The sequence below is a fragment of the Beta vulgaris genome, chromosome 2, assembly GCF_026745355.1.
Source record: "Beta vulgaris subsp. vulgaris cultivar EL10 chromosome 2, EL10.2, whole genome shotgun sequence".
In the NCBI taxonomy this organism is placed as follows: Eukaryota; Viridiplantae; Streptophyta; class Magnoliopsida; order Caryophyllales; family Amaranthaceae; genus Beta; species Beta vulgaris.
Window position 1 is genome coordinate 1,730,397 of NC_079203.1, and position 24,658 is coordinate 1,755,054.

Below are 24,658 nucleotides of genomic sequence, written 5' to 3' on the forward strand. Positions count from 1 at the left end.
AGATATTACTGACAATCATATATAGGAACTATAAAAGAAAACTATGTATATAACTTATGTTAGAGATTGTACCTGATATTAACCGCACCAATGCACGCGGCCATAGAATATAACTGCCAATGGAATCAGACAATAACTGTAGACCAACTGCTGCATTCGGCAGCGGAAGAGGAAATGCTTCGAAACCGGCACAATGTCTTAACGCTGACCACATAGTGAATATCAGCTACTGGCTGGTTGTGCAATAGTGGCCGGTCCCTAGGGGGCTGTACAGATCCATAAGCCACGATAATGAATCTACCATGACCATCTCCTTGATTACATAGCTCACATGGTGTCTCTTCCTTTAAAAAAAAACTCTATTCAAGGTTAGTCTATGAAACAACATATTTAAGAACAATAGTTGTGATATTAAACAATTACCGTTAACTCCGGTTGTGGACGAGGCTGCGTAGGAACAGGCTGCATAGGAACATTGCCCTGCGTGAAAGCACCAAAAGTCGGTAAGCCCATCTGCGCCAAAATGGCGTTGAAATTCTGAGTCATCTCCGCTCTGAGCTCCTCCCGAAGTTCGGCTTTCATAGCCTCCACATCTATGGAAGGTGATGAATTGACACTGGAGGTAGTGGATCTGGACGTAGAGGTGTATTGATCACCATACACCTTTCTCACCCCGAGGCGGACACCTCCTACGCCCCTCACACGTCCATACTGGTCCCGTCCTAGAGTCTCGTGTAAGGCATCAACTTGTCCTCTAGGAGTGAACTCACCAGCTGCCTCCTTTTCCTTCAAGCCAATCTGCATAAATGATAAGAGAGAAATACTCGTGAGCGCAGAAGTTATATTATTATGTAAACCTTATCAATAACTTATAATATGTACTTACAATGGCATTAGCTATCTGTTTTGTTCCGGGATCAGGTATGACTCTCTGTCCCTTTGCATCAACCCCATGCATGGAACACCACCAATCGAGCACTCTATCTGGTTGCCGCTGTGCAACTGTCGTCGTAGAGCTAGTGCCCGATGTCGTGGTCGACGCAATCGTGGGGTAATGGTCATACATCCACGATTCTCTCGCCTGACCATACGACTGAGCACCCAGTGGTGTAGTGCTTCCTAGATTTTGCATTCGCGCTATTTTTCTCACGAATTGCCTGAAACACACAAATATAAACAAAGGTTAGATATGGTGTTATATAATATTGGATCTGAAGTATTAAATCTTAGCTAGTAAAAAATTCTTACAACAACTTCTGGGGTAGTTGTTTTTTGTGCAACAAATGCATGCCACTGCTCAGCTGTGATATGCCTCCATATCTGATATGGAAGCTTGGAGGGATCCTCGAATGATGTGTCATGTGAAGCCTCAGAAGAAGGTGTTGCTTCCCCGTCGTAGATTTTCTTCTTCTTTGTTCCCCCGACTTTTCTCCGCTTCGTGATCCACCCCGACACTAGCTTGGCCTTGAAGTCTCGGAACCTTTGGGCAACTGCGGATAGAAAAAATTCTTCTTCGCTTCATCGTTTGGAATATGGAATTGATTCTACAAAGAACGCATTTCACAAATTAGTCAATATTACATAGTATATTTAACCAAAGTGTTAAAATTCTAAATAATTATACGCGAATCTTACCATAGTATCTTCCCAAATCATCTTCTTCAAAGACTCGGGGACCTCTTTCCATGAGTGGAGAATGGAGAGCTTATGCATGCAAATCCCAATTTGCATGGCATACTTTTGACGCCATTTTCCACAAGGTTGCCCCAATGATCGTACTCCAAAGTCATTAGGGTGGGTTTCCCTAGTGACTTTGTAGGTCCCCTTCCTTTCCTCTTTTTCGTCTGCAAGTTCTTACTTGCAATTGACGTTTGTTTACCTTTTTCTTCACGGCGAGCCATAACCATTTGCCGTTGTTCCTTTTTGTGATCGAAACACTCATCCTCGGTAGTGTGTTCCGCACTCGTATCCGTATGCACATCCTCCATGTCCCTGAAATGGTAAAAAAACATACGAAATTAAAAAGTTGCTGCAGTGGGGGGGGGGGAGGGGGGGCAGTGGGGGGGGGAAGGGGTGGCAGTTGGGGGGAAGGGGGCAGTGGGGGGGAGGGGTGGGCAGTGGGGGGAAGGGGGGGCAGTGGGGGGGAGGGGGGGGAGGGGGCAGTGGGGGGAGGGGTGAGGGGGTCTGCAGGGGGGCTGGGGGGGGAAGGGGGGGCGCAGGGGGGAGTGGGGGGCAGTGGGGGGAAGGGGGCAGTGGGGGGGAGGGGGCAGGGGGGGAAGGGGGGTGCAGGGGGGTGGGGCAGGGGTGGAAGGGGGGTCTGCAGGGGTGGGGGGAGTGGGGAGGGGGGGGAGAGGGGGAGGGGGCAGGGGGGAAGGGGGTCTGCAGGGGGGCTGGGGGGTGTGGCAGGGGGGAAGGGGGGCAGTGGGGGGGGAGGGGGGGTGTGCAGCAGAGGGGAGAGGGGGTGGGGAGGGGGGTTGGCAGCAAGGGGGAGGGGGGTGGTGGGGGGGAGGGGTGTGCACGGGGAGCGAAAAGGCCAAAATAGGCCAAAATAGGCCGGAAATGGCCTTTTCGTTCCCGAAATGCAACCAAGAACAAATTAAAGCCTAAAATCTACATACTAGTTATAATATCCTCATATAATCATGTTCAAAGAGAATTTGGGTTAAATCACTTCATAAGTACATTTTGGGAGCGAAAAGGCCAAAATAGGCCGGAAATGGCCTTTTCGTTCCCAAATGCAACCAACAAGAAATTAAAGCCTAAAAATCTACATACTAGTTACATTATACATCATATAATCATGTTCAAAGAAAATTGGGGTTAAATCACTTCATAAGTACATTTTGGGAGCGAAAAGGCCAAAATAGGCCAAAATAGGCCGGAAATGGCCTTTTCGTTCCCAAAATGCAACCAACAAGAAATTAAAGCCTAAAAATCTACATACTAGTTACATTATACATCATATAATCATGTTCAAAAAAAATTGGGTTAAATCACTTCATAAGTACATTTTGGGAGCGAAAAGGCCAAAATAGGCCAAAATAGGCCGGAAATGGCCTTTTCGTTCCCAAAATGCAACCAACAAGAAAATGAAGCCTAAAAATTGGAGAAATTACACACACCTGAGTTTATGTCTCATGATTTATTGAGCTTCCGCCTTTTCTTAGGATCCTCAAGTACATGTATCCCTTCCGTGTGATCTACACGCATATAATTCTCCGACATATTTACATCATCTTCCACACAATTTCAGGATAGGTAAAGGGGGGAGGTCCTCAAATGCATCATATTCTTCCTCATTATCAACATCACCAATACCGAGGATACTCCTTTTACCAGGTACAACAATTGACCACTTATGATCAGCAGGATCAGTTACAAAAAATACTTGCTTCACTTGTGATGCAATTACAAATGGCTCCTCAGTTTCACGTAAACGACTAAGGTCAACAAGGGTGAAACCGCAAGGATCATCGTTTCTTACACAACGGCGATTATTGCAACCCACGTGCAACACAAGAGGCAAATATTAAAAGTACAGTAGTCCAGCTCCCAGATTTCTTGTATTCGCCCATAGTAGTTGCTTTCAGCATGTACAGGCGACTTATCTTTCGAGCTTGCATATTGTGTAGACGACGCCACAAGTGAAACACCACTATTTTGTTGCGATCTTGACTTGAGATCTTGACGTTCAGTCCAAAAAGTATACCCATTAATATCATAACCCTCATAAGAGCGTACAGCTTCACGAGGACCAAATGCTAACCACTTGACTGTTTCAGGAACACTTTCATCCAAATCATTGAGTACTCGTTTATGAAACCAATCAATGAAAGTCTTGTTATGCATTTGCGTCAATGCCCTCACTCCTTTTCCAGGATTGCTAACACGTAATTCCTCCATATGTTCACTTAAATAAGGATGGACATCTGGTACGTGATGCAATACAAATAAGTGAGCTTGTTTACGCTTTTCTACGGAAGGTGTGATCAATTTTGAACCAATTGTACCCTTGCCCTCAAGTCTGCCCTCGTGTCGGGATGTCGGAAGTCCAACAGGATCAACACTAGCAAAATACTCAGCCACAAAATTACTGATCTCTTCACCCACAATCCCTTGAATTATACTACCTTCTGGTTGTGCAGGATTACGAACTTTATCTTTCAAAGTTCCCATATATCTCTCAAAAGGATAGCACCACCTCAAAAACACTGGACCACACAGCTTAATTTCTCGAACTAGATGGACAATGAGATGGACCATAATGTCAAAGAATGCGGGGGGAAATACATCTCAAATTTGCATAGAGTTTCAACTACTCTAGTCTGCAAGGAATCGAGGGTCGACGGGTCTAGGACTTTGCTGCAGATTGAATGAAAAAATGAACAAAGTTCTGTAATGGTGTGCCTCACATGCTTTGGAAGTATCCCACAAATTGCAATCGGTAAGAATACTTGCATCATGACATGACAATCGTGCGATTTCATACTCGATAACTTCAACTCACCATTTAAAGTAACAAAGCGCTTCATATTCGATGAGTAGCCAGTAGGTACCTTAATCCGTTTCTCTGCACACGCGACATCGTGTAGCAAGCTGGTGGCAAATAATTCTTCTCCGAATCCTCCACCTTTTTACTTTTCTGATTTTCATCAACCCTTTCCTCCCCTCTTTTCTTCTTTCCTTCCGTCCCTTTTCTGAGCCCACAACTCTGGTCGAATCCCCTCTTTTCCAAGTAAAGTCGTGACGCCTTAACATCTTTTGTCTTGCCCGAATATTCATAAGTGTCGCGATAATAGCTTCACAAACATTCTTCTCTATGTGCATGACATCCAAACAATGTCTGACCTTTAGATCTTTCCAATATGGGAGTTTCCAAAAAATGGACTGTTTTTTCCATAATCCTGTAGGTCTATCAACCTCACTAGCAGGTTTACCAAAGACTTTTCAATTCCCTTCACCTGATTATAAACTTCAGTACCAGTTAATGGTCTATGAGCAACTTCTTCTTCAACCGTCCCATCGAATGCCTTCTTCTTAAACCGATAGGGATGGTCGCGGCTGAGGAGCCTTCGTGTGCGCATATACACATGTTTGCAGCCCTTAAGGTGTGTAGATTTCATGTCATCTAAACAAATCGGGCAAGGTTGTTTTCCTTTAGTCTTATACCCAGATAAGTTCCCATAAGCTGGATAATCGTTCATAGTACAAAAAAGCATGGCACGCAGAGTGAACATCTCATTAGCATACGCATCAAATACTAACACTCCTTCGTTCCACATCTTCTGTAAATCTTCAACAAGCGGCTGAAGGTATACATCTATGTCATTTCCAGGTTGTTTGGGCCCCGATATAAGAAGCGACAACATCATGTACTTGCGTTTCATGCACAACCAAGGAGGCAAGTTATAAACCACTAAAACTACTGGCCATGTGCTATGCTGCGAGCTGAGATTGCCAAAAGGGTTCATGCCATCCGTACATAATCCAAGCCTCAGATTCCTATCCTCATTACCAAATGACTTATGCACCCTGTCGATAGTTTTCCACTCAGGCGAATCAGCCGGATGCTTGAGCAGACCGTCTTTCTTCCTACGATCTGCATGCCACCTCAAATTCTTCGCATCTCCTTTCATTGAGAACATGCGCTTAAATCTAGGTATTATGGGTAGATACCACAACACCTTGGCTGGTGGTCCTTCACTACCTCCAGCTCCTTCACGCTTGTACCTCGACAATCCACAACGTGGACACTCATGTAAATGCTCATACTCATTACGATAAAGCACACAATCGTTAGGACAAGCATGTATCCGCTCGTACTCTAAACCCAAAGGACACATCAACTTCTTCGCATAATAGTACGACTTTGGCAGTTCATTTCCTTCAGGGAGCATCTCAGCTAAAACTTCCAACAACGATGTGAAACTAGAGTCCGTCCAACCAGCGTTCGACTTAATGTTGAACAGTGTTACCACCGCAGAAAGTTTGGTGTACTTTGTACAACCTGGATACAACGGCTTTTCAGCAGCCTTAGACATAGACTCAAAAATACGAGGTCGTCTACACGACTGATCTTCAACCTCGTGTATCATCTCGTCTACCCGATCCCTATCATCATCTCCAAATTCATCATCCAAATTCTCATCCCCTAACTCATCATCATCCTTCTTTTTTTCTTCACATACATCATTCTTTAATCCAGAGCTTCCCATATACCTCCCCTGCTCACCATGCCAAATCCATACATGGTATTGAGGCCTAAACCCACGGCGAAATACATGCTCCCTAACCACATGTATACTACTAACCTTGCTCACATTTCTACAATCCAAACAAGGACAATAAAAGTCGACTGCTCCAGAGGATGTTTGATATTCTAATGCACTTCTACAGAATTCCGAGACCCCATTCACAAACTCAATCGATTCACGACTACCATACATCCAAGTACGATCCATCTCATTCAAGAAGACCACCTCTAATAATTAAACACAACATTCATTATAATGCATCAATCATTATTAAAGTACACACACGTATACAACAAGCTAAGATAGTCACATGTTCAATTGTATGCATGCAGTCAAAGGTCCTTATCACTCCAACCTAACCCATCCTTGGACGTCTAATCTCACTAGTGAATATATGCCAACTTTCCAATTCTAAGGAAAATCCGCAGCATTTCCCTACAGTTCTCCAAGTACACAATGTAGATAATTGCTTATCTACATATGTACCCAGAGAACAATGTAGCGAAACGATAAGCCAAGATTTTCCTCAGAATTGAAAAGAAGACACACATTCACCACCTAAATGAGATCAAACGTCCAAGAACAGTCCCAAACCGGGGACTATTCAAGACTTACCCCTAATGAGTAAGTCTTGAACGGGTATCTAGGCATATATGATGATGATTCAAACAACTACTTATATATTTTCATATATATAGCTAAATCACATTGCGTTTTCATACAATCTCATATCAACAAATAATATATTATATATACATTATAAAAATACATATACATTCAATAAATTATCAACTTTGTCTACATGTTAAACTATCTATAGTTACCTCTTAACACCAACGACGAGCAATGAAGAGAAAAGAGCTACTTGGACTTTTTTGCCTTCCTTAGCCTCTTCTTCCTACAATTGACAAAACCCACATTGCACATTAATCATTTAATTCAATTAAGAAAAACAAAAGTAACTTAAAAACAAAATTAATTCATACCTATTAACCACTCAAATGGTGGGAGAAGAGAAGAGAAGAGAAGAAAAGTAGTAGTGATGGTGGAGAGAGAGAGAATATGTGGGCGGCGCGCAAGGTGCCGAACACAATGTTGGTGGAGAAGAAATGAGAAGAGAAGATTTTGTGGTGGAGAAGAAATGAGAAAAGAAGAAATGTTGTGTGGTGGTGGTGGAGAAGAAATGTTGTGGTGGTGGTAGTAGTGGTGGTCGCGCAAAGTGGGTGGTGGTGGTGAGAACTAGGGCTCGCAAAATGGGTGGTGGTGGTGAGAACTAGGGCTCGCAAAATGGGTGGTGGTGGTGAGAATTAGGGCTCGAAAAATGGGTGGTGGTGGTGGAGGTTTTTCGCACGAAATTGAAGGTGAAAGAAAGAGGGAAAGAGGAAAGAGGAAAGAGAAAATATGGGCGCGCATGAGCATAGTAAGTATCGAAAAAAAAATACCCAACAGCTACGTTTCAAAAAAGCGCAGCCCTACCTAGAGAAGGGCTGCGCGTTTTAAAAAAGCGCAGCCCTTCTCTAGGTGAAGGGCTGCGCCTTCTAAAAAGCGCAGCCCTTCACCTACAGAAGGGCTGCGCTTTTTTAAAAAGCGCAGCCCTTCATACAAAAGGGCTGCGCTTTTTTTAAAAAGCGCAGCCCTTCAACAATAGGGCTGCGCTTTTTTAAAATGCGCAGCCCTACTTGCGCAGCCCTTCTGGTTTTTTCCCCTAGTGTATACATTCAACCATTCAATCTCCAACACATAAAATTCGGGCATATGAAAGATATTATAATTATAAGATTAGATTAAGATAACCATAAATCATACCTCATATTAATTCATGTAATCGCAACTTGACTCACCATGGCAGACCACAAACCTTCCCCCAAGCTAGACTCAATTAAACTCGATAAACCTCACTTTAGTCGAGCACACTTTCTCTCATGTGTTTATAGGTTATGAAATTTCTACTCAAACATATACCAAGTCGACTCAAATGAAGTATTTTTCTTCAAACTTGACTATCGTCTCATTCTCCACTTAAAAATGACAAAAGCATGCATATAGATCATGAGGATTGATAGGTTGTCGTACACCCGTCAAAAATAATTCCTGCAAAACCTTCTAACAATGTAGTAGGGTAAGTAGGGTCGAATCCACAGAGAGATGGTCGTTTTAATTTAACTTCTAATATATGGAGAAACTAAACAAGATTAGGAATAATTGAATTAAAGTTCTAAACTAATCAAACTACGAAAATCAAACTAAAAAGGATTTAGGGTAATGGTTCACCATGTTTATAACTCTAATCTATCAAAATATCATCAATGGTTCAATTAATCAGATATCTAGAGCATGGATTAATCCTTGGTCAGGCATTAACACTCTCAAATCAACATATGCTAGTACGGTCGCTCAACATAATCAGATTTGCTAATTGTAGGTAAGCCTCTAAAGAATACTATCTCTCGATCTATGACTCAATATTAACAATATTTAATCAAACAATTGATCAGGTTGCAAGATTAACAATAAAACACTAATCAATTAGAGATATCAATAACTAATCAAATCATAAATAAATATCAATCAAATCATAGCATATAAACATGGATTCCCAAAACCCTAGAAATAAAAACTACTCTAACATGAAATAAAAGATCAAATCTAAAACTATAAAAGAAAACATAATTAAAGAAATCAATGAAAGAAATTAAAGAAACTCATGAATTAATGAAGAATAGAAATTAGGGTTTACAACTAAAACTAGAGAGAAAAAGAGGAGAAGAAACTAAAACTAAAAACCTAAAGAATAAGAAAATAACGTGAAAAGGGGGGAGGGGAGAGAAAAAAAATGAAAACTAATCTAAATAATATTCTTTAACCTAATATGACTAGGAAAGTAATTTACAAGATAAGGAAAGTCTTAAATAAATCATTAGTAGGCGGATTAGTGATCCGCGCGTACGCGTGGCAGATTCCAGCAGAAACAGTGCAATCTTCCGAAAGGCATAACTTCTTGACAAGAAGTCTCCCCGGGGCATGCCACCTATCGTTGGAAAGCTCTTCAAGTCTAGTTTCCAAATCTGCTGTAATTACTCGATTTTAAGGAGCACATCAAAAGTTATGATCAGAAGAGTAGACATGACTCCTTTTTCACATTTCTTCTAATGATTTTCCGCTTTGTTTTTGCTCAAACTCGTATTATGACATATCCATACGATCCTTATTCATTGTAGCTTCTTTCCAAGTGCTCCTAATCCTCAAGCTTAGCTAATCATACTCCAAATGTGTTATCAATGCCTGAAATTCATCAAAAACAAGAAAACATACCGAATAGGAGTAGAAAAGCATAACTTAAGAATATAATGCAACAATGAACCTAAATATAAAACTAAATGCTCTAAAATGCAACCTAAATGCACCTAAAAACTATATATAAATATGACTTATCAAGGACTTACAAAGGGTTGTAGAGTGGCTACGATAAGGGTAGGAAAATATTTGAGAATGTGGTGCTAAAAGACAACTAGTGGAGGAAATAACACTACTTTAACATCCATGGCCATTAGATGCAAACGTCCCAAAAACTTCTACTAGATGTTCAACAACACATTGCCAATAAATCAAGATATTACCCATTTATATCAACTCCGACAAACATTATTTCACCTTTTGTTCAATCTTTTTCACTTCTTTCTTCTTTTCTTTTTTTTCAATTTTATTTTCAGAATTACTCTTCACAACTTCTTCATCATTCTTTTCATTTTGCACTTTCACACTATAATTTTAAACATTTTTTTCTTTCAACGTATTTTCTTCCAATAATTACCGAAAAACACAAACACAAGCTCAAAATATAAACTTTAATGCTACTCTTAGCAAGACTTTGGTAGAGAAATCATAAAAGGCTAAAGGCTTATAATGTAGGTTGATCAAGAGAATGGGATATCAAAAGCTCAAAATTAAAGGAAATAATATATGTGAAAAGAAAATGTTTGAAGGCTCAAAACAACGAAAAGAACGCCTCAATCATATATCAACACATGCATATGCCACATAAGTCTGAAAGAGTGCCAAGGCAAGTTCAAGAGTCATACTTCATGAGGAATATCACACAACAAAAGTAGAAGACTGATGTAGATGTGTCAGTCTATAAGGCTTGAAAAAATCCTCACTAGGCTTATGCTTACCGAGTAAAATCAAATCTTTCTTGCATTGGGGGGGGCTGCAGTTAAGAAAGTCATGAAGGGAACAAAACTCATGGAAGTTACAAAAAGCATAGATCGCAGAAAAGAGCTCATTTCTTGGGGTTCATTTTTGAACTGCTCTGCTCCCCCCACCTCAACAAGAGGAAAGACTTGTTTGTTGTAAATCGCTGGTTGGGTTTACCAATCCAGAAAGACATGGGAATTTTGGGAACAAGCAAGGGATTGATTGAGCTGCGCGAAAGCCTCCAGCAGGGCTAACGCGCATCCGTTTTCTTGCTTTTTAAGTTAAGTAAAGACTGACTACGAGCTAACTAATCGAATGGAACTTTCTTTAATGAAAAGAAAAGCGGAGGCCCACCATCTGCTAGCATTGTGGTTTGGAATCGATTCTTTATCAATGGCCCACCCTTTCTTTGAACCTTGTCAATGATCGAACTTAAAGATATAAACTGAGTGCCATTTGATGAGTAACTGAGAACAAGGGAGAAGGATATGGAAAGGATGAAGTAATGAAAGAGGAAGTCATTGCTAGTAGTAACGACTTGTCACGATCCATTGGTTCATATAGAATCCATGTCCTAGGTGTATCAAAAAACATTCTTTTCACTAAACGTATATAATAAAATAGAGTGAAAGGGTCCACTCCGAAACCAAGAGGGTACTAACTAACAGCTGAGTCCTCTCCGAACCGCAGGAGATAGTTTCCCATCATACGGCTCACCAACTTCACTTGCCTCTATGGGAGGCTCGCTCCGGGCAGGTTCGGATCACTTACAATACACGGCTCTACGAAGGAAGGGCTTGGGTTAGGAGCGTTTTCAATATGATTCTTTTCCCTTATTTGTTCGATGAAAAATTCGAGACGAAAAAGGAACCCCTCTTTTCGACTGGGAAATGCGAGTCTCTTTTGTCCACTTTCTCTATCCCCCCCCTATCAAAATGATCAAAAAGGTCACAAGAGTGACTTCTTATTCCCGTGTTTGATCTCTTCCATCCCTGCCCTGCTCGTTGTCACCTATGTTGAAGAAAGGGTTAACCAATCTTACCACAAACCATTCAAGTTGCAAAACAATCGTACCATGAAGTGGTCAATGCAGTCCAACTCAATCTTGTAAAATTTAATTCCAATATCAAAGATATGCCCAAATATCATGAATTGTCAATCTCATGGAATAAAACATATATTTCCTATAATCATCAAAATGCATGAATGCAACTGATATGCTCCTAATACTAAGAAAGCAATAAATCCTAACTCACTTTCGTAGGAATCACGATTGCACTTAGCATGTGCAACAAGCCCTTTAAACCCCTAGGCTCCCCTAGTGGACGAGTAAGGTCTCGTGAAGGTTTTCAGAAGGCATACCCACAAAGCCAAAATATGCAAATATGCAGAAGAAATCAAATATATTATGAACCTAAACAAAAACATGTGCAAAGTTATCACCCAAAAAGTAAATCCTCCCCCAAGCGAAATAACACATTGTCCTCAATGTGACAAATAAATATAGGGAAGGGAAGAGAAAGGAAAAATATATCCACAACCACATAATAGGATCAACTTCCTCAATCACACAATCAAGTTAAACCAAAATAAATGGCAAAAAGAGATATGACTCTCAAAAACTTGAATGACAGAAAGGAAAGAGTATACCGCACTAGTAGAATAAATGCTATTTGCCGCGGTGAAAAAGTGGCCCATTGCGGTGGTTTTGGACGCGCAGCAATTAAGGGGGCAGCAATAGGTAATTAGTATATTGCTGCGGTTTTAAACCGCAGCAATATTTGAACATATTGCTGCGGTTTCTAGGTAAAACCGCAGCAATACACTAGTGTAAAAAACAGCTTTTGCTACTTATCAAATGCTCCGGTTGATTAATCAACCCGAGCATTTGTGATCGTGTGGATTAGTCAATCGGAGCATTTTATACCAAATGCTCCGGTTGCCTAATCAACACGAGCATTTGTGATACAAATGCTTGGGTTGATCAACGGAGCATTTGGATGTTAGGCGCGAGTTTTTTCTAATGTTATCAAATATTACACACAGCCGTCCCAAATTAAAGTCCCAACTCCTCTCCCTAATAACTCCTAAGTCGCCTCTCCCTCCCAAATTCCCAAGTCCTTCGCATCCTCCACCACTCAGCCGTCCTCCGTCGTCCCTTCCTCCGCCGGATTTCAACTGGAACTCACTCTTGGTCCTCTCCTTGGAATGCATGTCCAGGTATTTTCGTTCGAAATTTATTGCTGTATTTTAGGATTTTTTTGGTTTTCTGGATTTGGGGATTTTGTTTGGGTTTTTTTTATTTCGTTTAGGGTTTTATTTGGGTCAAAAACTTTATCTCTTACCTCGATTTCCTATCCGGCCACCGCAGCGAGCCACTTTTGTTTCGGTGCTGCTGTTCCGGAGCATGCCAAAACATGGATGTAGTTTCTCAGCCTTCGAACGTTTCAAAGCATCGTTTTTCCGTAATGAGTTCGATACCTGCAATATTCTTCTTTCTCAGCTTAAGGGTATTTCTTCTACTTTCCACCTTTTTTCACGCTTCAAAACCCTATATCCTTCCATTTCTTTCGTTATTTTTGCAACTTCAGAAAATTATTTCAGTTTTTCGATCGAAATGATTTCCTAGTGTTTTACCGTTTATGATGCTTTCTGCACTACAAAAAAAATTGGCTATAGAAGCACATCATTTGGCCGACTTGCCTCTAAAACCCCCTTTTACCATCACATAAACATGGTTGCCTCTAATTATATGGTTTTTAGTGTCAAGTATATTCTGGTGCCTCTAAAGATACATTTTAGCATCAGACGAATGTTGGTTGCCTCTAAAACCATGTTTTTAGCATCACATGAATATTGGTTGTCTCTAAATCCATATTTTTAGCATCACATGAATTTAATTGTCTCTAAAGCCATTTTTTTTAGCATCACTGTAGTTGTCTCTAAAGCCATGTATTTAGCATCACATGACTTTAGTTGTCTCTAAAGCTATTTTTTTAGCATCAACTGTAGTTAGTTGTCTCTAAAGCCATGTATTTAGCGTCACATGAATTTAGTTGTCTCTAAAGCCATTTTTTCAGCATCAACTGTAGTTAGTTGTCTCTAAAGCCATGTATTTAGCGTCACATGAATTTAGTTGTCTCTAAAGCCATTTTTCAGCATCAACTGTAGTTAGTTGTCTAGAAAGCCATGTATTTAACGTCACATGAATTTAGTTGTCTCGATAGCCATTTTTTTCAGCATCACATAGATTATTGTTGCATCTAAAGATATTTTTTAGTGTCAATTGAATTGTCGTTAGTGGTGTCAAAAACTGATCTGACTGCTAGGTTAACCTGATATTGACCTGATTTGAACCTGGCTCGACCTATGAGGGTCAGTCTCTAGACATGATCGAAACCTAACCTGAGATTACCCAGACCTAACCGTAGTGGTGTCAGAAACAGATCTGACCGCTGGGTCAACCTGATTCTGACATGACTTGAACTTGGTTCGACCTGTGAGGGTCAGTCCTCAAATCTGACCTATTTTCATTTTCTTTATGAGGATCCACCCCTTGCGTATTTATTTTGGTTATTTGGATCAAAAGCAATAAAATATTTGGTTTAGGTTTTCAGCATTCATGACTAAAAAATATGAGAAAAAATATCTCAATTATAACTACTTTTTAAAAAATCATAACTAAAAAATTAATAAGATAATTATCGAGCTCCTCATGAGTTAATCAAGTTGAGTTGGGTCTTGGTTGACTCCACTCGTTCTGCATTTAAGTCAAGTGAACTTGAGCTGAACTTTGAATAATTTAACTGAGTCGAACATGAGCTACTTGTGAGCATCTAAACTCGATTAGCCCGTAATTCAAGTCCGATATGTCTACACTACTAGATAAAGAGTGTTTTCTCAACGCTTTTCCTCAATATTCTGGACGGAAAAAAGTGTTGAGAAATTGATTCTCAATGCAATGTAAAAGCGTCGAGATTTCACGCGTGGAGAATTCTCGACGCTTTCATGCGTTGATATTCTCAACGCAAAGCCGCGTCTAGTTATGACTTGTGACACTGTTTTGTGTTGAGTTTCTCGACGCTTTTATGCGTCTCGAAATGTGCTCTAGACACATTCCAGCGTCAAGATTATTTTACCTCCACAAATAAATTTTTGGAGCCAAAAGAGCTCTCAACACGAAAAAGTGTCGAGATTTTAACCTAGCTAAAAAATACATCTACAAACAGTAGAATGCATGAGTTTATAATCAATAATAATTATAATTATAATAATAATTACTGTTTAATTGGATATGGATCAAATATAATATATTATAATTAAGCGATCCAATAAAAAATATTTAGGTAGAAAAGACTAGTATATAATAATATTAATGATTAAATACACTAAAATATTATGTTTCATCACAAATAAAATAAGTCAATTAGATAATGTTTACTATCAACTTCCTTAAACCTTACAAAAAAAACCATAACAAAAGAAATATATCTTTTACAAGGCCTTTTCAAATCATTAATAGCTTTACGAGTTGTATTAATTTGATGGATCCTTGGCTTCTTTTCCTTCACCATCATCTTGAACCTTGAAAAAAAAAAAAACAGAATAATGACATAAGTAATCTTTCCTAATTGGTTGGTGGAACTCATTAAACTGTATTAAAGTATGTTATTTGCAACAGTTAAAAGATGTTCTGTTGTCCAAAGAAAAAATGACTCCATTAAAGTAGTTAATAACTGCTGCATAATATGCTCTCTGCAACAGTTAAAAGATGTTCTCTGCTGTCCAACAACACTATTATGAAGATAGCAAAAGCACACTTAAATACATTAACTGATCTTATAGTCATGAAAACACAACCAAAGAGCGGAGGAGAACACCCACAAGGATTGCAAACAGCAAGGACTCAAAACTTCAACATAGATTATCTCCATGCTCGTACTTTCAGTTATCTTCTCAGAAATTTTTTGCTCTAAAATCCCGATGAACCAGCCTAAGGTCCATTCTTATGGCTCACTTAGGCCTGTTAAATCAGCAAGAATAGCAGAGCAAGCAACAAGAACTCAAGAGCATGAAGAAGAAAATGTGGAGTCAACAATGCCCAACACTAATAATTATGCACTGTTAAATCAACAGAACTGCTGCCAATATCTTGTATATAAGTGAGTATTCAGGAAAAAGCAACTGGATGATGATCATCGCTACCCACAATTAGCTTTGTTCAGCAGCAGCAATCAGCAACTTACTCTAGCCTAGACAACTCTTCTTTGACCTCGCATACAAGCCAAAATTGTTCAAAACGACAGGAGTTCTCTATAATATGTGAATTCTGGGAGTATCATTCTGGTTGCGTGACCATCTTAGCCTAGAACAAAGAGTTAAGATGTTCCTTTCCAAAAGCATTCACTATTCCAATCAGACTTATTCACCATCATCACTAATTCCCTAGGAAAGCACTAATCTTAGCCTAGAAAAAGGAGTATAGTAATATCAAATGCTCAACTACAAACTAGTATAGTATATATCACTAAGGAACTCGTTGAGAGTCCAAAAGTTTTGATCAAAAACTATACCAATTTCAGTGCTTCTTATCACAATTCTTGATTGAAAATGACCCTGCATAAGTAGAATCTACTCTGTTTAGGCTCAAAAAATTATGTGCAATTAGCAGTAACAAAATTACCAAGTAATATATATATCACAGTTTAGAATATGTTTTATATCCTTGGAGGTGTTTATAACCAATATCCATAATACTGGTTCTATTTGCAGCATTTCTTGATTGAACATGAACCCAGGATCACCATCCAAAAGTTTAGTTAGTAAACACTACAGTGGCAAAGGAGAAATAGCTTAAAACACTCCATGATGGCATAATCCTACGGAACAGCCGGCATGGCCATGATCAGTAATGCTGGAAGTAGTGATAAGGGAAATATTTGCCTTACCAAGAGCCAGAAGACTATTTAAAAAGATAAATTTAGTTGCAAGAAGACACATATGACATAAAATAAATAAAAAATAAAAAAGTGATATTAGGAACTACATATCAATATGATTATTACAGTTACTGGAGAAGTTTGTTTACTATTATATTTGATTAGCCTTACTGAACTAGAATTATATGTTCATTAAATCAATTGAAAAATCAAAGTGCTTGGATGTTAGATAAGGTAAGCTTTATTGAAGAATCTTTGATTCACTAGATGCCATATTTTGTGTCATAAGTAACAGAAATCCAAAAGCGGAAGGGCCAAACTAATCAAGTCCATCAAGCAGTGAGTCATCAATTTCCCTAAAAGTAAGTGCTATTTTGGTTTAAAAAGATTATAAAGGAATACCAGGACAAGAGGAAGTCTTCACAAGTCACAATGTCCACCTAATTTTATAATCTTTCTTTCTTTTGATAAGTACTAAAGGATATAACAAAGAGACCAAGGGGAAGTACTTAAAAATGAGATTTAATTCCCTATAGTCTAACAACATTCAACCAACGGCCACAAAAACGAGATTCAATTCGTAGCTCCTCTCTGTATACCATGGCAACAATCAGTCAACCAGATCATTAGAAAAGTCTGCAACTTAATATATCTCCATAACACTTTTGGTCCCATTAACTCATATAGTTTCTCTCAGCAGAGTAACTGGAAAAATCGGCCCTCACAATCCCCACACCAGAAAAATTGGAAGGAGGGAACTGGCAGCGATCCAGCATTTTTTGGCAGGAAATAATCATATCAACCAAATTAACTCTGTAGATTACATGCTTTGAAGGCTTTTCTAGCATATGACCTTGTGCAAACAATGAAAAAGATCAAAGTAGGAGTTGAAGATGATACATAATCTATGTAATTTAATTTGACTATTGACAATGGTACTCCATTGCAGTTGATCATTAAAAAAGAAGCAAAGATTAGCTAAAGGTGGGGTGAAAGAGTAAAACAAGAGACTATGATTAGTCAAGAGTCAAGACAGTGTGGAAACAATCATCATTACACTAGTAATTAGCAAAGACAGATAAATCTTCTCAGGAGAATGTAGAGGCTTTAAACGACAAACAAATGATTAAGATTATTATGGAAATATTTAGATGACATATTCTGTTTAATTAGTACTTAGAACTAAGCATGGATCAACGTAACTAAATCAGCAGGAAATAATTCAAATCAAGTAGATAATACCCTGAGAGCAGAGCAGCTGGACAAGATTCAAATCAAGTAATGGATTCTTTCTAATGCACAAAAACAGTGAGCCAGCATCTCACACTCATACTTCAACAACTTAAAAGTCACTGAAACATGTTGATAATGAGAAGCTTAAATCGATAACATTTTGATTGCTCTAAGTATGATGAGATAAGAGACGACCATTATATATCTTGATGCTTTGAACTTGAAGTTCTATTTTCCTTACCTATCAAAACATTACAAAATCAAACAAGAGCTACAAATTAGAGAGCAATTATAAGATATTCCTAGTTCTTATGGGTTGTTGAAGGTTAAAAGCAAAAAATAGATAAAACTAGAATCAGTTAATGGAGATGATGCAAATTCAGACAAAAACGGATCGTAATTACAGCAAATTTTCGAAAGAAATTTAGAACCCAAAACAAAATTTGAACTCAAGAAACTCGAATCATTGAACGAAATCTAAAAAATCCAAATAAATTCAATAGAATTCCCCAAACTTCTTAAAAAAATTCGAATTCCCCAGATCTGAAATATTAAACCCTAAATTCAAACGAAAAGCCCCAAACCCCTGTAAAATCGAAGCAAAACGAAAACCTATAAATCGAATAAATTTGTACAACAAACAAACAGAAATTCAAACGAAAAGCCTGAAAAATCGAGAATTCAAACCAATAAAATCCCCATAAAATAAACAACAAACAAATCGAACGAAATTACAAAATTGAAAAACTTACAGGAGGAACGACGTTCGTCGCTGCTTGGAGATGAGAGAGAAAAAAGGAGGTGAGTTGAGATAGAGATTGAGAGAGACGAGGAACAGAGAGGAGAGAAAGGGGAACCGGATGAGCTGAGAGTGGATGATGAGGGAAAGAAAGGAGTTCAAGAAAGTTAGTGAAAATAAAGCGCTTAAACTCTTTTCACCAAAAAAAAAAAACAACGCTTAAACTCCCGCTTGTTTTCACCAAAAAAAAAACTCCCGCTTGTTTTTTTAAATTTTTTTTTAAATGACAGTTAAATATTATTAAAGGCCTCTAATAATTTCAGCTCTTATCAGATTAGATCAGGCAAAGAGAACGTATCCATAGTTTTTGACCCAGATATGTTCGATATATTGTTTCTAAGAAACTTTATGCAGTCATTACTAAAGATATATATTTAGATAACTCATTCAAAATTTATGCAATCATCATTACCCGTACCCATAGGGTTCGATAGGGTATGGGTAGGGTCTAAGGTCCTTAATGAGTATAGTGTAATTTTTTTCCGAAATATAATAAACCTTCAATATACATCACAAAATATCATTTCTATATAGATTTTTTGCAAAACTACGATCGAAAAGTGAGAGTTAGATTGAGAATTGAGAAAGTAGAGCGGCAAATTTTGTTTCTACGAAAGTATATAGAAGATTATAAGTTTAGAGTTTTTCATATATTAGTTTATATTAGAACTAAAAATGATATATATGTTGAAATTAAATGGTAAATGTTACAATTGAAGGTGTATCTTTTCGAAATAAAGTTGTTAATATTTACGACAAAATCATTAATGAAAAACAAATTCCTCTTTGAACATCATATGTACACCTTTTAATTTGCTTTTCATAGTTTTCACAGGTAGGGTTTGGACAGGGTCCAGGGTAAACAACCATCTCTAATAGAGAGCAAGCTGAATGACGTGGCTTTGTTTTCTGTAATTTCTTTTTCTTTTTCTTTTACTTCTTATTTCTCTTTTTCATTTTATTTTTGTTTTTATTCTTTTATTTCCTTATTCCCTTTTAATAAGAATTTCTCACTCTTGTCTCATCTTTTAAAGCTTTCCCTTTGATTTCATGCTTTAGTTCATTTTTCTTTGTTCTTTCAATTACTTGTCTTTTAATTCATGTTTTGCTTTTAGTTTCCTCAATTCATGTTAGATTTAGTTTCAATTTCATGCTCTAGCTTTCAATTTCCATTAATTGCTAGTTTAATCGTTCTTTTGCTTGTTCATCTCAATTTCTAGGTTAATCCTAGGATATTCTCTTTTGAATATGAATTTTAGCCATGAGTGAGTAGCTTCCTTTGCTAGAGGAAGTAAAAGAAATCAAAGTATTGCAATGATTGCATGATGAGTACTTGATAAGAGTTAATTGATTGATTGTGACATTTGATTTCCAATATTCATAAGGATAGGAGTAATCAACCTAAAATTAGGTCTAAATTGGATTATGACTACTAGGTTTAGCAAGGGATTGTGAATCTAGAAGTCCATACTTGATTGATTTGAATTGAAACCTCTAAATCTACGACACTCATAGCGGGATACACCTCATTACCTCACATTTTCACTCGCTTTCTCTCACCTCACATACATATCAAAATACTCACCCTCACACCGACACTATTCTCTCTTTCAATCTCTTTCTCTCACCTCACCTTCACTCCTCCCTTCGTTGCCCTTCATCTCTCTCACTTCACCGCCTCCTTCATTGCGATTTCGGTAAGTTCTTTTTCTCCAATTTGGTGCATCTCAACTTTTTTTATCTTCGAATTTTCTGGATTAAGTTCGAAATTTGGGATCTTAAATTATGTGGGTTTGGGGCTTTGAATTTTGAGGGGTTTTGGGGTAAAATTCTGCTTCGAGTTAGTTCGAATTTTGGCGTTGACTACTTCGAATTTTCTGGATTATATTCAATTTACATTATGTTATACAAGATGTGGGTTCATATTTGAGTTTTATTTGGATAATCTGATCTGTTTACGATTCGCTATTAACAGTGGCGATCATCTGCAACTAACAATTGGGTTGGTGTAAATTTTCTTATATGATATAAATTTTCCTGATCTAATATGAATTCTTCTTATTATACTTCGTTGGTTTTAAAGTTATAATTAGTCGAATCCGATGTGATTCGATTTGATTTTTTCTTATCTAAACTGAATATTATTACTCTCTCCGTCCCATAATTTTTAGTGCATTTGAGTTATTGACACTATCACATGCAGAGATAGTCTTCTATATATTGATCAACATATAAAAGTAAATAGAGTCATGTGGGGTCTTGTTTGAATTGTCTTAATGAGTATAATATTAATATCCAATTGCAATAATTTTTACAAATATGTAATCACAGATATTTATGACATAAAATGTGCGTTGAGAAGCGTATGAACAGTGAAATGCACAAAAAAATTATGGAATAGAGGGAGCATCTAATTTCAAATTTTCTAATCTTAGCTAGTTTGATCAATTTTAATGTAATCATTTTCAAAATAAGCATTATAGTGCTTATATACGTTGAAAAGAATGCACCCTTAGGTTGCGTTTGTTCAACTTAATAATAACAACTTGTACATTTTTCTTTTATAACAATAATAATATTATTATTACATAATAATAATGATGATAATAATAAGTAATAATAATAATTATTATTATAAGTAATAATAATAATAAGGAAGAGTCCCAAATAAATTCAAATTTAGATTATTGCTGTACAACTGAAATTTCAAAAACACTTTTTTTAAAAAAAAGGATTTCAAAAACACTTCGTTTGAGAATTGGAATAAAAACCCTAGTCCCTCATTTCATTTCCCCCCAATTCCCAGCCCAGCCGTCTTCTCAGTTGTCCTTCATTCTCTCTCTTTGACTCTCGGCGACGGCGTGAAATCTCGTCACTAACGCAAAAACTCAAGGTATTCTTTCTCTCTCCTCTATTTCCCCCAAATTCAAAACCCCAATCCTTCATTTCCCTCACCAATTTCTCGTGTTTATAGGTGAATCGATCGAAGTGTTTCTCTTCCCTTACTCCTGCAGCGGCGGCAGTGGTGATGGGGATGGTTCGGCGGTGTTCGACCGAGTGGCGTCGCATCGAAATTGTCAGTCTACAATGACATTATCATCAGCCGCCACTACGTGGTCGTTTTATCAGTCCGGTCTCTCGCCGGAGACCCATACAACACTTCGTAGCCCCTGTTCCCCCCTCTCTCTCTCTCTCTCTCTCTCTCTCTCTCATGTTATGGTATAGTTTCTCCTGTTCGTCGATGTTCGTCAGGTTGTTGCCATTCGCTGCTTCGCCGGCGAACGCCTCCGCCTCCACGCCGAAGCTCCACTGATGTGCACTGAAGTTTTGAAAATCTCCCTCGACCCCTCTGTTTCTCGGTTCTTCTCTGTCTTCGCTGCTCCTAGTAGAGCAGAGGTAAATTTCCTCTTTTTTTTTTTTTTGAAAGAGGAAATTTCTTTAAAAAAAAAAAGGTAAATTTCCTCTTTGTTCTTAATTCAAACCCTTTTCTTTGTAATTCAAGCCCAAGTTGTTTGTGTTGTTGTATAGTTGTTGTTCTTGTTATTGTTGCTGTCGTTTATGGAACCGTGCTCTACTCTGTCATTTTCTTGTTGTTGTGGTGGTTATTGTTAGATTATATTGTTGTTCTGTTATTGTTGTAGGGTTTTTATGAGCGTTTCAGTTGGATCTCCTTCTGAAACTGCTATGTTTTCTGATTATAAGCCTTCTTCCGCTTTTCTTTTTCCTGGTCAGGTGAAGTTATTCACTCTTTTCATTTCGAAATTTCATTTTTGTTGGGTATCATTTGATGATGTTTTGAAATAAGGAATTTGATGAACTAATGTGGCTTGAAAGTTGTTTTTAATCTCATCATGAAAAGCAAAATAACTAAATTTTTTTTTGTTACATTGGCTTCGAATCTGTTGGTAAATGTTGATGTTTGAGATTTGTGGAATATTTTGGCTTTTATTACTAATTTTTTGCACGACAAGCTGCTGCTAATTGATTGTTGATTGTTCTGTTGCGGCCATTGCTTACTGCTTCTATTTTTTTGCTTATTATTTGTTCCTGCAGTCACATTCAGCTCTTTGTCCCTTCTTAAACGGCTATCCTTTTGTTTAGATTATCGATTTAGCCCATCGAAGCTGTTTAGATGATTAATTTTCGCCAGCTGCAAATTGTTAAGGTTAGTACCTCTCAGTTGACTTTAGTTCTCTAATTTTGCTGTGTGATTTTGGTATAGAGTATAAAAACAGGTTTCCACTGTTAGATTAAGTGGTATAGAGTTATGCTTATCTTATATGCATTTATGATGTTAAATTTTTTTGATCTTATCTTTGGGTAACAAATGTTTTTTCTTTTTTTCAATCTTTTGGTGCAGTTATGTGTTCATGGTGTCATATTGGAGCTGTCAAATTAAGGAAAATAAGGTGGTTTTCATGTAAGTTTCTAATTATTTTAATGAAGTTCAAAATTCAAGATATCATGAATAGATATTTATAGTTACTATAACGGTTGTAAATAATGGTGAAAAAATTGCTACCTGAATCCTTCTAGTTGTGGCTTTGATGCTGTTAAATAAGTATTTTTAGTCAATCTGGAAAGGTTTGTGCTGCTGACTTGCTGATGTTTGTTTTTGCACGATCATTGTTGTTCATGTACTTAATCTTGTGTTATTGCAGCGGTTGCTATGCTTTTTAGTTGTTTCCGGTGCAAGTTGTCGTGCCATTGCGTGCTACTACTACCGGCTAAGCCAATTTTTGTACAAGTTATTACAGCTTTGTTAAACTAATATTTGTTATTAAACTAATATTTACTATATGCATGTGTTGCAGGTGCTTGCGGAATCCAACTATTCAAACAATTGAAGAATAATATGAGGAAGAAAATAGCATGACACTAACAAAGACTGAGGCAATTGAAAAATGGAATGACACTATTCAAACTATTAGATATCTTTTTTTTTCTCTCTTGTAGTTTCCAATTTCTTTTTACTGTAACAATTGTGAACAACCAACTAGACATGTTAGTTGATTAAGGTGTTTATATAAATGACAATTATTTTTTATCTATATAGTAGCTTTTTATTGATTCATTAAATTGTTTTGTTTGTTTACTTTTAGTATTAATATAGCATATATATGTATTAATTCATAAATCTTAAACTGTAAAATGTGTAGTTGCCCCTAATAGTTTTAATAAAAATGTCAAAAGTTGCACCTAAAAACATCCTTTAGCGACTAACTTATGGTTGCATTAGAGGCAACATATAATTAGAGATGGATTTATGGTGCCTCTAAATATAAGTGGTCTTATCTAACTTGTGTGCCCCAAAAAGGTGGCATTAGGGGCAACCTATAATTAGCGACAGACATATGGTTGCCTCTAAACGTAAGAGGCTTTAGCAGAACTGTAACTTGTGTGCCTCAAAAGGTGGCATTAGGGGCAACCTATTATTAGCGACAGACATATGGTTGCCTCTAAACATATCAGTCTTTAGCCGCACCATAACTTGTCTGCCTCTAAATGACGCATTAGGGGCAACCTATAATTAGCGACAGTCATATGTTTGCCTCTAAACTTAAGAGTCTTTAGCAGATACCATAATTTGTCTGCCTCTAAAACGTGGCATTAGGGGCAACCTATAATTAGCGACAGGCATATGGTTGTCTCTAAACATAAGAGTCTTTAGCAGCACCATAACTTGTCTGCCTCTAAAACGTGGCATTAGGGGCAACCTATAATTAGCGACGGACTAATTAGAGGCAACCAAAAAATTGTTTCTAAACACCATTAGAGGCTACAAATATATATTTAGATGCAATTTTGGATTGCCTCTATATGTATTTTTTTTTGTAGTGCTGTTTGTTCAGTTTCATCTATTATTTCATATAACTTTAATACTATTGGACAAGCTCATATATGCATACTCCATATGCTTATGGGCTATGGCTTTTAGATTCTCTCAAGACACTATTTCAAAAGCTAAGCACAAACTCGTTCCTGTGTCATTGTTCCTGTTTTGTTGTCTGTTCCAGTGATTAAGTGTTTTAAAATTCAAAAAATAGGGAAGGAAATTAGAATATTCATAAACCAAGTTAACTCCATTTGTGTTTTCTTCCCATTGAGATTGTGATTACATATAAATCTCATTGTTCCTGTTTTGTTGTCTATTCCAGTGATTAAGTGTTTTAAAATTCAAAAAATAGGGAAGGAAATTAGAATATTCATAAACCAAGTTAACTCCATTTGTGTTTTCT

At 37.6% G+C, this 24,658-nt stretch overlaps 1 protein-coding gene and 1 long non-coding RNA gene across 2 annotated transcripts; one reads left to right on the forward strand and one right to left on the reverse strand.

Annotated features, from left to right (window-relative positions):
- Positions 1 to 59: 59 nt before the first annotated feature.
- Positions 60 to 1,132, reverse strand: LOC130590309 (uncharacterized). The gene is made up of 4 exons (XM_057392390.1): positions 887 to 1,132; positions 424 to 798; positions 187 to 344; positions 60 to 72 (listed from the first exon to the last, which is right to left on the reverse strand). Exons 1-4 carry the CDS (start codon positions 1,130 to 1,132, stop codon positions 60 to 62), a joined length of 792 nt encoding a protein of 263 aa, XP_057248373.1.
- Positions 1,133 to 16,679: 15,547 nt separating this feature from the next.
- Positions 16,680 to 23,498, forward strand: LOC130590313 (uncharacterized). The gene is made up of 3 exons (XR_008967899.1): positions 16,680 to 16,749; positions 22,780 to 22,839; positions 23,234 to 23,498. It is a non-coding gene; the product is annotated as an uncharacterized LOC130590313 (long non-coding RNA).
- Positions 23,499 to 24,658: the final 1,160 nt, after the last annotated feature.